Source organism: Halichoerus grypus, chromosome 4 (assembly GCF_964656455.1).
Source record: "Halichoerus grypus chromosome 4, mHalGry1.hap1.1, whole genome shotgun sequence".
Classification (NCBI taxonomy): Eukaryota; Metazoa; Chordata; class Mammalia; order Carnivora; family Phocidae; genus Halichoerus; species Halichoerus grypus.
The window spans coordinates 178,764,569-178,778,392 of NC_135715.1; the positions used below are offsets into that span (position 1 = coordinate 178,764,569).

The 13,824-nt window shown below is 37.8% G+C and overlaps 1 protein-coding gene across 3 annotated transcripts in view; it reads right to left on the minus strand.

The window, feature by feature from the left end:
• FARSB (phenylalanyl-tRNA synthetase subunit beta) overlaps window positions 1–13,824 on the minus strand; it is a 75,290-nt gene that overhangs the window by 40,137 nt on the left and 21,329 nt on the right. For 2 of the 3 annotated variants that reach the window (XM_036098686.2, XM_078071353.1), the window contains 8 exons: window positions 12,957–13,065; window positions 11,972–12,042; window positions 10,468–10,529; window positions 9,309–9,360; window positions 5,454–5,515; window positions 4,764–4,971; window positions 4,189–4,269; window positions 649–741 (listed from right to left, as the gene is read on the minus strand). In XM_036098686.2, coding sequence (XP_035954579.2) covers window positions 649–741; window positions 4,189–4,269; window positions 4,764–4,971; window positions 5,454–5,515; window positions 9,309–9,360; window positions 10,468–10,529; window positions 11,972–12,042; window positions 12,957–13,065 — 738 coding nt within the window. The remainder of the gene's footprint in view (window positions 1–648; window positions 742–4,188; window positions 4,270–4,763; window positions 4,972–5,453; window positions 5,516–9,308; window positions 9,361–10,467; window positions 10,530–11,971; window positions 12,043–12,956; window positions 13,066–13,824) is intronic. The other variant, XM_078071355.1, reaches the window with a different exon arrangement.

Consider the following 13,824-nt stretch of genomic DNA (forward strand, 5'->3'; position numbering starts at 1 on the left):
GAACTTCAAAACTTTTTAGAATTTAAGACTCCCTCCCATAGTTTTACAGACAATGAAAATCAAGATTCACAGAAACAATCTCAAGTCACAGAGTTCACATATTATAATAGCATTAATTTTCTTGAAAGCATTTCCTCCCAATTCTAAGATTCCAGGGTTGATTCTAAGCCAGGGTTGAAGAAAATCATAAAGAATTGCATGTGCAAGAAAAACAGAATGAGAACTGACCAGTAAGAAAGAGAGGAGATGGTCTGAAGTCGTTAATAAACGAAGGTAACATTTACTAAGATAGTATTCTCACTGAAATATTCCTGAACTCTGTGTGAAACTGCCACTGAACTAGAGGATCACCACGAAAAAACTGAAGGCACCATAGTCAAGAAGTGATGTAACAACTACTTTCAGAGTGAGTGACTTAGTGGAGGTACTGGGAGCCTGATGCTGGACTCGGATCCCAGGACCCCTGGATCATGACCTGAGCCGAAGGCAAACCCTTAACCGACTGAGCCACCCAGGCGTCCCAGAACCAACTATAATCTTATCCAAGAAGAGATTTTTTAAAAAGTGCTAAGATTTTGTCATCTTCAGTATAACTTATGTACTGCCTCTCAGTATTTATCTAAATTCTTACCTACTTAAAATTCTCACCTGAAATTCAGCTGTTTTAGGATTACTTATGTGGACTGCCTCTGTTGCAGAGATGTCCAAACCAAGTTTATCAGCAATATCTTCTTGGGAGCACTAAGAAGTACATGCAAAATAAAGAAAGAAAAACAATGACTAAACTTAATATACAAAGTATTTAATGTTGTAAGTCAACTTATGGTCTCATAGCAATGTAGGTTCTCTATATAAAGAAGTTAAAAATAATAAATATATCAACTAACTCAGGGCCAAGCAGATACAATTTAACGTTAACAATTCTCTTACAAGGAATTCTATCTATGATACAGAGGCAAAGTAAGTTTTTCACATGTTGATGGTGGTACTATATTTGGGCCCTTCCTAAGCTAGTCTCCCATTTACCTTACCAGTCTAGTCTCTTACAATTAGCTGCCCATTCCCTGAATCTTACACTCTTCCTTTCTTTTACGAAATGCCCTCCCCGCCCTACCTGCTCCCATCCCCCAAGGCTCTACTTTAATGACAGTTCTACCGCTTCCTTAAAAATATTCCTAATGACTCCTGTCAAATTTGTTCTCCCCCCTAAGTGTGCCTATGGCTTTGATTACCATTATAATCCCTGCTAAATCCATACTGACTTGTGGTAGAATGGTAAGACTAAGAGCAGAATTCAAGTGGCCTGAATTCTGCCCAATGTTCTTTCTACTTGATCATTTAACTTCTGTGCATAGGTGCTTGATAAAGCTCTGAGCAATAAACTACTAAGCACTCACCCTCCAAAGAGAGAAAGATACCTGTCATACTCAAAAACCAGGATGACCGACAGAAGTTATGAAATAAAACTATTAGATGCACCACATCTAATAAATGAGTTAACAAGATAATGCAAATAAAGTACCTGCCACAAACTAAGTGCTCAAAAAAATATTAACAATGATGATTAATAAATACTAAAACTTCACGTATATTAATGCTAACTGTTGCAAAGGAGTTTAAAACTTAACATGAAAACTGATGGGCCATCAGGTTACTGAACGATTTTCCAACATTAGGTGACGTTGCTTACTACACTATTTTACAAAGTGGTCTTCAAGGACTAGTCTGTATTTCTTAGAGTAACACACACACACACACACACACACAAATAGGTTTAGGTTTTATGTCAATGCCAGCTCTAATGATTCTTGCCATGCTCTCCTGGGAAGGATACTAAAGCCACATTCAAGCAGAGCACAAAAGAGCTCCCTGATCTGCAATGTCTGCAGAGGCAGAGAATGGTGGCAGGCACACTGGAAATAACCAGAATTTCTCCTCAGCACGAGAAGTTTTTATAACAAGATATAATGTGATTAATTAGGAAATGCAATTTAAATAATGCAATCAACTGTCAAACAGAACTAGTACTGTGCATGTGTGTACGTGTAGAAGAAAGGCTGTTCCACAAACACACGGCAGCGGAGGTATCTAAGTGGCCTTGTACTTCATCATGACAATGGAGGATATGGGACAGAAATTAGAAGTAGTTTTAAATCAAGGCAACCTGAAGTGGCAGTAGCTAAAATTTTTTTAAATATCTTTTTCAATGTTAATGTGTTTAAAGTGTTAGAAAAATATAAGTAAATGAAGCCCATGATTTTTATGAATATTCTTGTAATATTTTAAATTAACTCACTTTTAAAACTATCTACTTTAACCTTAGTACAACTAGTATGCAGACATAGTAAAAATCATAATGATGAGATAACAATTACTTGTATTTGGAAAATCAAGGGCTAGGTTTTAGAAAAGGCTCTGTTTCTCTCATGCAAAACTAGATATAAGGCACAGAGATACTTAGGTTTGCTAATTATGTCACATAAATACCTCTGACACTGAAATTCCTATTAGAAAACTGTCATTACATATTTGAAACTCTAGCACCTCACTCCTTCCCCTCCCCCAGTGATAATGTGTTGAAGTGACTTGGGACAGCTGAACAGACTGTTTCTGGCACTCCTGGTGGACAGTTCCGTCGCAGGCCTGGGCTGGAATCCCTGGCCCACAGCCGACCGGCTGTATGGAATGGGACAAGTTACTGCCACGTAAGACTGGAACACCTACTTCAGAGCGCTGCGCGGAGCGGGAATCACAGGCAGAAAGGCCTGGACCAACAGGATAAACTCTCCCTGCAGAGCAGCCCTGGTCGGGCAGAGTATGTGCTCCCCTGAGACACATGGGGCTACACACTGTTACAAGATCAAAACTCACTACTTCTATAAAAGGGCAGGGAAATTCACAGGCCAAAGTCTGAACCTCGGTTAATTCTGGGGAGGAAAATAGGGTTGAAATCTGAAGGGAAACAGGGGAACGGTTTACTCTACATGGTTCTGTACAGGTTGAATCGTTTCAGATCAATCCTACGCCACTTAATTTTTAAAAATGAAATACGTTTCTCAATGCTACTTTTTGCATTTCGTCAATGTTCACAACTGTATAAGTGTATGCATATATGAATGACCTGTACTACAAACTGAGCATACACAGGCCGAGACAACAGAAAAGCACTGCTCTAAAAGCCAAAAGGCTAGGATTCTGGTCCTGGTTCTCCTGTCTGTATACACTTCGTTAGGTACTTGTCCTGTTGACCTCAGGCCTCTTCATTCTTACAGTGCCTGGCATACAACAGATGTTCTGTAAATGCGGAATAAAGGACTCCTGAATCAAAAACAGTGACAATGCTGAACTAGAAAATCTGTAAAGTCCCTTCCCAGGTTAGCATCCTATGAATGACAAATGCTCAATAAAGGGAGAGGGGCTGCATCTCCTTTCCGACCACCCTCTCCCCACAAACTGGTAGTAATGTAACCCCCACTACTGCACTCTCTGTAAATATAAGATGGAGAAGTCTGTCTGGAGTTGAGTTGGGGGGAGAAAATGAAGTCGTTTGTTTTTGTTTGGTTTTCGTTTTTGCCATCATTAAGCTGATATCTACTTGAAGACTCCAGAACTACACACTGTAGGCACCACACAAATGCTCAGCAAGAGAAGAAGAAACTATAAACGGCATAGAGGTTTTATTCTTTTCAATCTGGTGGGGGAAGGGCATTTCCTTCTATTTTGTAATAAAATTCATTTCCTGATTCAGGCCTTTTATGTCAGCTTTCCAACTCAAAGCAAATGTTGTGAACATGTTCAAAGACAAAGAAGTTTAATGTGGAACAGTCCACAAATCCTTAACTAGGGCGGCATCTAGTGGGCACAGACATAACCAAATTAAGACTAAAAATTCTAACTTAATCAATTTGGTTATGAAATTCGTTGTGAATTCAACCCTCAACACTTCCATAAAAGTACAAAATACATTGTTATCTGTCATTTAAGACTTTTGTCCTTCATGATTTTCTGTGACAAAAAAGAAACATTTTTTTACTAGAAATTATACAATCTCAAATAAAAAAAGTTATTCTTCCAGAACCTGGAAATCTTAGCAGCCTAGATTTTATAAATCCACGTAAGGAATCAGAGTACAGAACTTCAGAGATTCAGTGTCAACAATCAGCTGCCCAGGAAGCACAGGAGACATACCAGAGCAAAGGTAAGCACTTCCGTGAACCCAGCGGCTGCCATGTCATGTCTTAGGAGTTCTGTGAGCTTATTAAGAGGAAACTGAAAAAAAGATATTTAACTTTATTCCACCTCAATAAAATTTCCTACAACAAAAGTTTTATACAGGTCATGAAAAGGCAAACCCCCTTCCATCCTTACTAATACTGCCAGTACCACCACTTCACTCCCTGCCCCCTCCCCACGGCCTCACTACCCCAATACTCCTACACAGATGAACAAACCTCCCACTTCACCTCTACCACACTGAACTTCTTCTGCCTTCAGGCCAGGTTGAAAAAATGAATCTCCCAGTTCAAGATTCAAAAGGGCTCCAAACTCAAAACCTGTCTTTCTTCAAGTACTAGTCATCACAGGTTTTGAACTTACTCTAATCCACTGGGCATCTGTTTTGTATCCTCTCCATAGCGAATGCCCCTCATAGCACAGCATGTCCAAATACTACTTAACTCCTATGTGCTGTTTTTCTCGAATGCCTTCCTGGCATTCAATAATCAGTTTCTAACAACAAGGAGTATTTAAGGGTGCAATCTTACTTGATTAGCTATGGTGTAGGTTTTCGGGAGAGTCATCTGAATGTTGTTATATCCATAGGCAATAGCTGCATCTTCTACAATATCACATGCATGGATAATGTCAGCTCTGGTCGGTGGGATTTCGATCTCAATCTGATTCCCATCACCTATTACTTCTGACTTTAAACACATCCTCGTTAGAAGCTTGGCAATATTTTCTGGAGTTTCTCTGAAACAGGAGTGTACAATCCATAAACTTCACTGGAGTACTTAAAACATGCTTATATTTTAAGATATTCTACTATCTGAAATATCACCTTCCTTTCTGAGTTCCATGAGACACCAGACATCATAACAGATGATTTACGATCACTTACTTACTCTGAAAAGATATCAAAACCCTCTCTAAGCATAAGCATTCTTTCAGGAAAAATTAAAGTCTTATGGGTACTTCATTCTTTTTTTTTTTTAAAGATTTTATTTATTTGACAGAGAGAGACACAGCGAGAGAGGGAACACAAGTAGGAGGAGTGGGAGAGGGAGAAGCAGGCTTCCTGCCGAGCAGGGAGCCCAATGCAGGGCTTGATCCCAGGACCCTGGGATCATGACCTGAGCCGAAAGCAGACGCTTAACGACTGAGCCACCCAGGCGCCCCTGGGTACTTCATTCTTGAATTCTCTCCAACAGCAAAAAAATGTTTTCAAAGCATACCTGATTCCAACTTTTTTGTTAATTAGATCAGCTCTCACTATCTCCTTTCTGTAAGCCAGTTCCTTTAAAGAGAAAAAGTTTGAGAAGCTGGAGTGAGTGCCTGTCAGCTACAGCGTTAGACTCTAACTTTACCTCGTCTTGTTCGGTAGTTTCACTGCCCTCCCAAAAAAACTATGGTTAGAGCGAGACCCTCAAAATAAACGTACTGTTCCAAACCTTACGGAGGAATAAATCTGCTACACAGGTTCATAACTGAACATTCTACTTGCTAGACAACTGGACCTGCTCAGAGATAGAAAATGCCAAACACTTTTCTCTCAGATGGCCAATCACCATTCTCTGCAGTAAAAAACCCTGGTGCATTACATCATTTCTAAGATGCTTATAAATCCTAAGGATTTTCAGTCTCCTCGCAAGCCAGCAGGTGTTTATGACCAAGAAAGAATAATACAAATATCACCATGTACTATCAAATATCACCATTATACTAAGCGCAGGTGTTTTGAAGAAATTCCTTTCTTATCATTTATCCAGGTGGGGGAATGCAACCAGGCCCCCAGGCAGTCCTGCTATCATCAATCTGCTCTAAGAAGACAGTAGAACTGGGAGCATCTCATAAATTGGTCCTCTCCTTCAAAGAGTATATAACTTTACCATGTTAGGTAGGAACAAACATGTATAAAACCCAGGCTTTTGCTAAAAAGCCTTTGCAGACATAATCTATGAATATTTATCATTAAATTACTCTCAAAAGTATAACTACCACTGGCAAAAAGGCTATAAACCTAAAACTCTGGCTGGACTCAAGTACAATGGACCAGAGCCTTGCCATTCAAAATGCAATTCTCAGGCAGAAGTATCATCATCACCCAAGTGCCTCTTAGAAATGCAGGCTCTAGGGCCTTTATAGCTGGTAGCAGTGACACCGGACCTACTGAATCCAGATCTGCAGGTTATCAAGATCCTGAGGTGATGTGACTGCACATAGGGTTTAAGAAGCACAAAACCAGAAAGCTAATGATTGCAACAGAAGCAAACCTTTACTGAGTAGTTAATATGAACTAAACAGTACAGACACTTTCAGGATAATCTTAACCCTCACTACAGATAACTATTAGATTCCTTATCAGTGAAATGAGAACAGTTAAGTTGTAGATAAATAACTCTTCCCAGATCACAATAGTTAGCTGCTGGGCCCTGGTGCTGCTACATTCCCAGTGCTTACAACAATGTTTGTCAGATCCTAAGCACTTGGTATGTAGTTAATGAGTAAATGCGTAAAGTAACAAATGAACAAATTAATGAATTAACAAGTTCAGGCAGCCTAATTCCAAAGCTCACACCATTAACCATTGGTCTGACTACCTTCCACTTCTCTCCTCTGGTCCTCTTATTCCAAATGCCATTCTTTTATATGAAAAAACAGAAGACTAGGAAAGAACTATCAAAGTACTTAGAAAAATAAGCTATTTCATGTGAGGAAGAATCAGTTCCTCAGAGGATCATTCTCCTTTGGGAGGACAACCTGAGGAGAGCTGTTCTAATCTATGTTCAGCAGGAAACAGATTAACAAATGACAACACTGATACAGTACTCCTTTTCAGAAATTCCACCATTTCAAATTTATGAAAGTTCCTTATAAGGCAAGTGATTTCAAGGATTTATCTACATGAGAAAAGTGAACCAAATTTTAAGATATCTTTTTCCTCCCCAAAGTACATATTTCACTTTTGTTAATATTTGACAATTCTTCATATTAAAAAGAAAAAGAAATTTTCTCAAATCAGACATCACTTTAAAACAGACTAAAAAGCGATCTCTGGCTAATCCCAACTACTACTGTGGTAAATCATATAGATGGCTACATTCTTCCCTTCTCTGCTGCATCCATGGCCTCACAATGGGGCACTTCAGGCCCTCGCATTGGGAAATGGGAGTCTATTTCACCCTTCCTTGAATCTAGCAAAATGACTGGCCGAGGCCAACAGGACACCATGCTTAAAAATACTTAAGCACTGGACTTGCTCTCATGCTGTTGGGAATCCTGCAACCACCACCATGTAACGAAGACCAAGCTAGCCTGCTGGATGATGACAGACACTTGACCTGGTGACTCTAAGACTTGTGAGTGCAGCTATCCCAGGTCATCTAGATGCTAGTCTACCAACTGGCTGATTACAGAGGAGCAAACCCAGGAGAGGTCAGCCAAGCCAGACCAGACCAGAACTACCCAGCTGACGAACAGAATCATGATAAACAAATCACTGTTGTTTTAAGTCACTAAGTTTTGTGATATCAGTTTGTTACATAACAAAGCTAACAGGCACTAGAAATTTTTTTAAAACTGAGACTGCCCATAATTTCAATTAAGTTTTCTACAGCTATACATTTATTTTGAATTATAATCAATATTCTAAAGTATGATGCTAAATGCTCATGTTTTCAGGAAGGGGAAGGTTTTGATCTTGGCAGGTTTTATCTACTTTAAAAACTAAATAGTACAAACTATTCCAGGCTATAATTCACTTAAGTGACAGAGGAATAGTATAAAGAAGAAGTGCTTAAAAAATGGCCTCACTGAATCATAACCACAACTAAATGACTAATACAGTCATGTGTTGGATCAGCCATATTTATATTAATAAAATCATCTTAGGGGAAGAAAGAAACCCGACTAAGAATAATGCTGGGTTTTTTTCTTGTTTTTTTTTTTACCAAGATTTTATGTCTTGACAATACTTGTGCTTACTACTTAGTCCTATTAATACATTTGGAATTATTAGTTATAGTGATGGCTCTTCAGTGACTGTTAATTCAAGTGTGAACAGACTAATCAGGTTTGGAGGGCTGAGTAATCTTAAAATGGGTGAGACTATAAATCAGCCAGTAAACTAGTTAATAAGAATAAATAAGAACTTGCACCCCAATGTTTATAGCAGCAATGTCCACAATAGCCAAACTATGGAAAGAGTCCAGATGTCCATCGACAGATGAATGGATTAAGATGATGTGGTGTGTGTGTATGTGTGTGTGTGTGTGTATATATATATGTGTGTGTGTGTGTATGTATATATAGTAATATATACAAAGCATATATAGTATACATATACAGTATATATGGAATACTACTCGGCCATCAAAAAAATGAAATCTTGCCATTTGTAACAACGTGGATGGAACTAGAGGGTATTATGCTAAGCAAAATAAGTCAACCAGAGAAAGACAATTATCGTATGATCTCACTCATGTGGAACTGAAGAAACAAAACAGAGGATCATAGGGGAAGGGAGGGGAAAAATAAAACAAGACAAAATCAGAGAGGGAGACAAACCATAAGGGACTCTTAATCACAGGAAACTGAGGGTTGCTGGAGGGGAGGTGTATGGAGGGATGGGGTAACTAGGTGATGGACATTAAGGAGGGCACGTGATAAAATGAGCACTGGGTGTTATATAAGACTGATGAATCACTGAACTCTACCTCTGAAACTAATAATACACTATATGTTAATTGAATTTAAATAAAAAATAAAATAAAATAAAAAGAACAAATCAGAGGAATTCTGGCCATCTAATGCAGTGGTATAATTGAACATGTTGGGAGCTGAAGCCAGACTATCACCTAGTTCCACCACTTAATAGTAACAGGCAAGCTATTTAACATCGCAAGATCTCTCCATCTGGGAAAGGGCCGAACAGCACCCACCCTCATAGGGTTACTGCGAGGATTAAATCCATGTAATGCATATAGTATAATGCCTGGCATGTGGGTGGATGATGGACAGACATACAACGAGCACTCTATAACCATTATTATTACTAGTATTATCATCAAATCCATTTCTTAAATACTTACTGGAAAGGTATAGGATTTTCCATTAGGAAAAACTACCTCAGCTGCTTCAACCCTTAAAAGAAAAAAAAAAAGCCAGAAATATTAAAAACAAAAAGGGCCATAAATTCTAGAAATGTGTATGGTTAACAAGTCTCTCACTTGTTCTACAACAGTAACCTCAACACATTCAATCTGTTCACGTTCCAACACTGCTGTCTGGATTAATCCTCCTAAACACAACACCACCCTACTGTTCCATCCCCTGTGGCTCCCACATCTCTTCAGGCAGCACACATCTGATGTTTACTTCTCAGTGCTGCAAAGCATGCATCCTCTATTACTCCTTGCCAACATGGATATACACATTCCAAGCTTTACCAGGGTGCTGTGTTACACCATGAAAGCTTGACTGTGCAACCACTAATAGGCAAATCAATTTAAAAAACAGACCCTGCCATACAATTTCAGTCCTGTGCTCTGCGGTGATACGGCTATTTTGAATTATAATTAACATTCTAGAATAAACTATGATGCCGATACATGGCAAAGACCATTTAGTTAAATCTTTTTAATTAAAAAATAAGCTTCGGAAAAAATACAGTAATCCTATTGATACATACGGGATATATGCTTCCCTACTTGCTGGTCCTTGTCTGTCCTTCCATGTTTACATCCTCAAATCCAAATATCTTTAAACACAGCTTAAATTTCATTGCCTCCACAATGTCTGCGCAAGTGCAATAACTAATCCAGCTAGCAATAACTTGCCCTTCCAGCCCGAACATTACTGAAACTTTTTAAAAGTAATTCTCACTTTTTATTTTATTTTTATTATTTTTTAAAGATTTTATTTATTTATTTGACAGAGAGAGACACAGCAAGAGAGGGAACACAAGCAGGGGGAGTGGGAGAGGGAGAAGCGGGCTTCCTGCTGAGCAGAGAGCCCGATGTGGGACAGGGAGCCCGATCCCAGGACGCTGGGATCATGACCTGAGCCGAAGGCAGACGCTTAACGACTGAGCCACCCAGGCGCCCCTCACTTTTTATTTTAAACAGTTATGCATAGGTCTTAGCCCCCCAAAGAGAGGATATGCTCTAGTCACAGGAGCCACATTTTTCAAGGCCCTAGAGCTTTGCCTTCAGAGCAACAGGCTTCAATAAAGTTGTCAAATAAACTCACATAAATTGATTCTCACAATATTCACTGAACATGGTGACAATAACATCAAGAACTATTTTTGCCTGCAAAAAAGAAAAAAGACAAATATTGTAGTCTAAAAATATATTCTCTTCACTCAGATGGAAGTGAAAACTTAATTTAGTCTTCAAACATCTGAAAATGAAACTGTATATATACATTCTAAAAAAAGGGAGTGTGGAATAAAAACTTAGGAGCTAAAGTAGGCCTAGCCTTATCTTCAGGTGGTCTGCATTTATTCGATTCTCTGAGAGTTAACAATCCATGACTGAAACAAATCATTTGCTTCCCCTGGCCCTCTCCCTTGAGTTCACCAAGTTTTAAGAGAGACAAATGGCTAACTATGGGAGTAAACCTTATCAATCGCCTAAATCTCTGCAGCCAGTTGCCGGACTCCTGGCTCAACCACTTACTAGTAATCTGACTTTGGGCAAGTTACTTACTATCTTTGTACTTTAGCATCTTCATCTGTTAAGTAGAGATTATAAATACTTCTATATCTCATTTGGTTATTATGAGGATAAAATGTATTAATATATGAGCAATGCCTAGCACATTGTAAGGACCATACAGATTTGTTCAGGTTTTTAATTGAAAAAAATATTCTTAGGAAAAAATACAGTAACCTTATTGGGATATATATAGGCTTTGCTTCTATATATACTTCACTGTTTAAATATAAGCTTCAGCAAAGATATCTAAGGCCTGTTAACATATGAATTTTTTAAAAATTTGTAAATATTGTAAGCTATATTACTCTAGTATTTCTGAAGGCAAATATAGCCCATAAAAGTTATAAATGAAATACCTTACAATGGTGTCCAATCCTGTAAGATGTACTGAATGCCATTTATGGCCCTATTTCTATAGGCCAGCCTTCTCCTGCCATTCAAGCTTATCTTATTAATTTGCTTAATTGCCACATTACCATATACCTTAACACATATAAAGAAATTTATGCCGTAAAAAAAAAGTTTCATAGCAATCCAATCCAATATACGCAGTTACTAAAAGTGAATGAACTAGTATTCTACATATTCTAGATATCATCATGTGCACAAACCCTTTATCAATTTGCTAAATAACACCTCTTTATAAGCCACTTCATTTTTAAACACTTATTACCAAGTACACACAGGTACCAAATTACTCAGCATTTAAATTAAGCCAACTAAGATAAACAATTTATACAGCACTTATTCCATTCAGGTATATGGCTAATTCTCCCACTAGAATGAGTTCCTTCAAGTCAAGAAACATGAAACTCATTAAATGCACAGCACTGGAAAGACAGGAGGTGCTCGTTAAAGATTTGTTGATTAAATGAACACACCATAACTGAAGTACAGAATATCTGTATCTTTCTAATTTTCTAAGTTTCTGAAATATGTTCCCACCTACAAAATAAGTACTTTAAAGTTCAGCCATCTAGTCTTGGCCCAGAACTAAAATGTCCTGTCTGACCATACAAAAATGGAAATATTACCTTAGTGAAGTCAGTTCCTGTGCATTCAATAAATACATTTTTAGTATTTACGGTTATTTTGGAATGATTTCCTACAACAAACACAAAATAATAAAACAATCAGTTTCAGAAACATAGGTGCATTAAAAAGTTCTCTAAAACAGAAACTACATTTCACTTAGAGTACAATATAAACAGACATCTCAGTGGTAAGGTGATAATGCAACATTTATTTTAAGCCCCCACTACAAGCAGGAGAATAGAGATAAAATAATAACAAGCCTTTACCGCATTCAGTGTGTCAGAGCTGCAGTGCCCAGCACTAAACAGAGGTTGTCTCTTCTCTCCACCACAACCCTATGACAGAGCTGCAGGCAGATCGAAGATTCAGAGCTTCAGCTCGCTGACCCTGATCACAGTCTATTAAGCAGCAAGGCTACAATCTGGGTCTGGATCTGGCTACTCTGAAGCTCAGGTTCTGAACCACTGTAACAGCTGCAGTTCAACACCTCAAGGAGGAAGAGACTCTTCCCATCGTGAATCAACTAAACCCCCTCCTCACCTCCAGAAGGGTCAACATGTATGGCTATGACATCATTAAATTTTGTAAATACATCCAAGCTGCCTCTTCAAAAGAGTCTTCAGAAATGAAATTCAGTTTAAAAGTTTTAACTATGAAACAGCAGGCAAGGCAGAATTTGAGCTTAAGCAAGTTGAGCCACGGGCTAAAACCAAAATATCAATGCTCTTCGGAGGAAAATAAAAGAATCCAGAGACTGGCACCAGTAAATATCTATGTACTTATAAATATCTATACATTCAAAAGTTATATAAAAATCACCAGTAAAATGTTAATAAAAAGAACTATTACAATAAAATCTACAAAAACCGGAGATTCCTGATTAAGATTTATTTTATTTGATTGCGCCAAGTCTAGAGTTCAATTCTTACAGAAATGTTGAAGGATAAGAGAAAAAAAAAATCTGATGCTTAAGAAATAACTCACCATTGATAATCGGAGGCATTGAAAGGATGACACCATTGCTATCATAGATAACTGGGTACAGGGGTTTATTTTCAATGATATGTAAATAATGTTTAAGGTGGTTGTCAGTCTGAAAAAATTAAAATTAATTTTGTATTTCTAATGCTAATTAGTTTATATACCTATCTAGTATAAAAAAAGGGGAAAAGTTAGAAAAACAAAGAACAGCCCCGTATTACAGAAAGTCCTAGATTTGTCAGATTTTCTAAATATCTTAATATCCTTATATACCTCATCTCCTACTGGAGAGAGATGAGAACACCGCCAAGTCGTTTTCCAAGAGTGAAAATAGATTTGCACTGCTAAGCCTAACTTGTCTCAAGCAAAACACAAACCATCACAAAACTGTTTACATAAATAGGAAGAAAACACTGGCAAATCAGGCCAAGGATAAAAGCTTTATTTTTTCTGAATGATACTACTTTTTTTTTAAGCACCATTAAGTGACTATAGAATCATTTTAACTGCTGGAATCTAAAATGCTAAATAGTAGGAGATACGATACATTGTAATACTATTTCCCACAAAAAAAAAACCCTACCTAAATCTTATTCTTTATAAGGTGCATGAGTTATAATTATACCCAAATATGAATATTATAATGTGCTTATGTTCTACTTCAGTGGTTCTCAATTCTAGCTGTACATTAAAAGCATCCAAAAGGTTAAAAAAGTAATAAAACTATGCCCAGGCCCCACTCTACATCAAATGCATCAGTAGCTCTTGATTGGAGCATAGACAGTTTTTAAAAAGTACTCATTTACATCTCCCTAATTCCAAGACTTGACTCTGAAGAAATTTTCTTGATTTATGGAGAACTAACTATTTG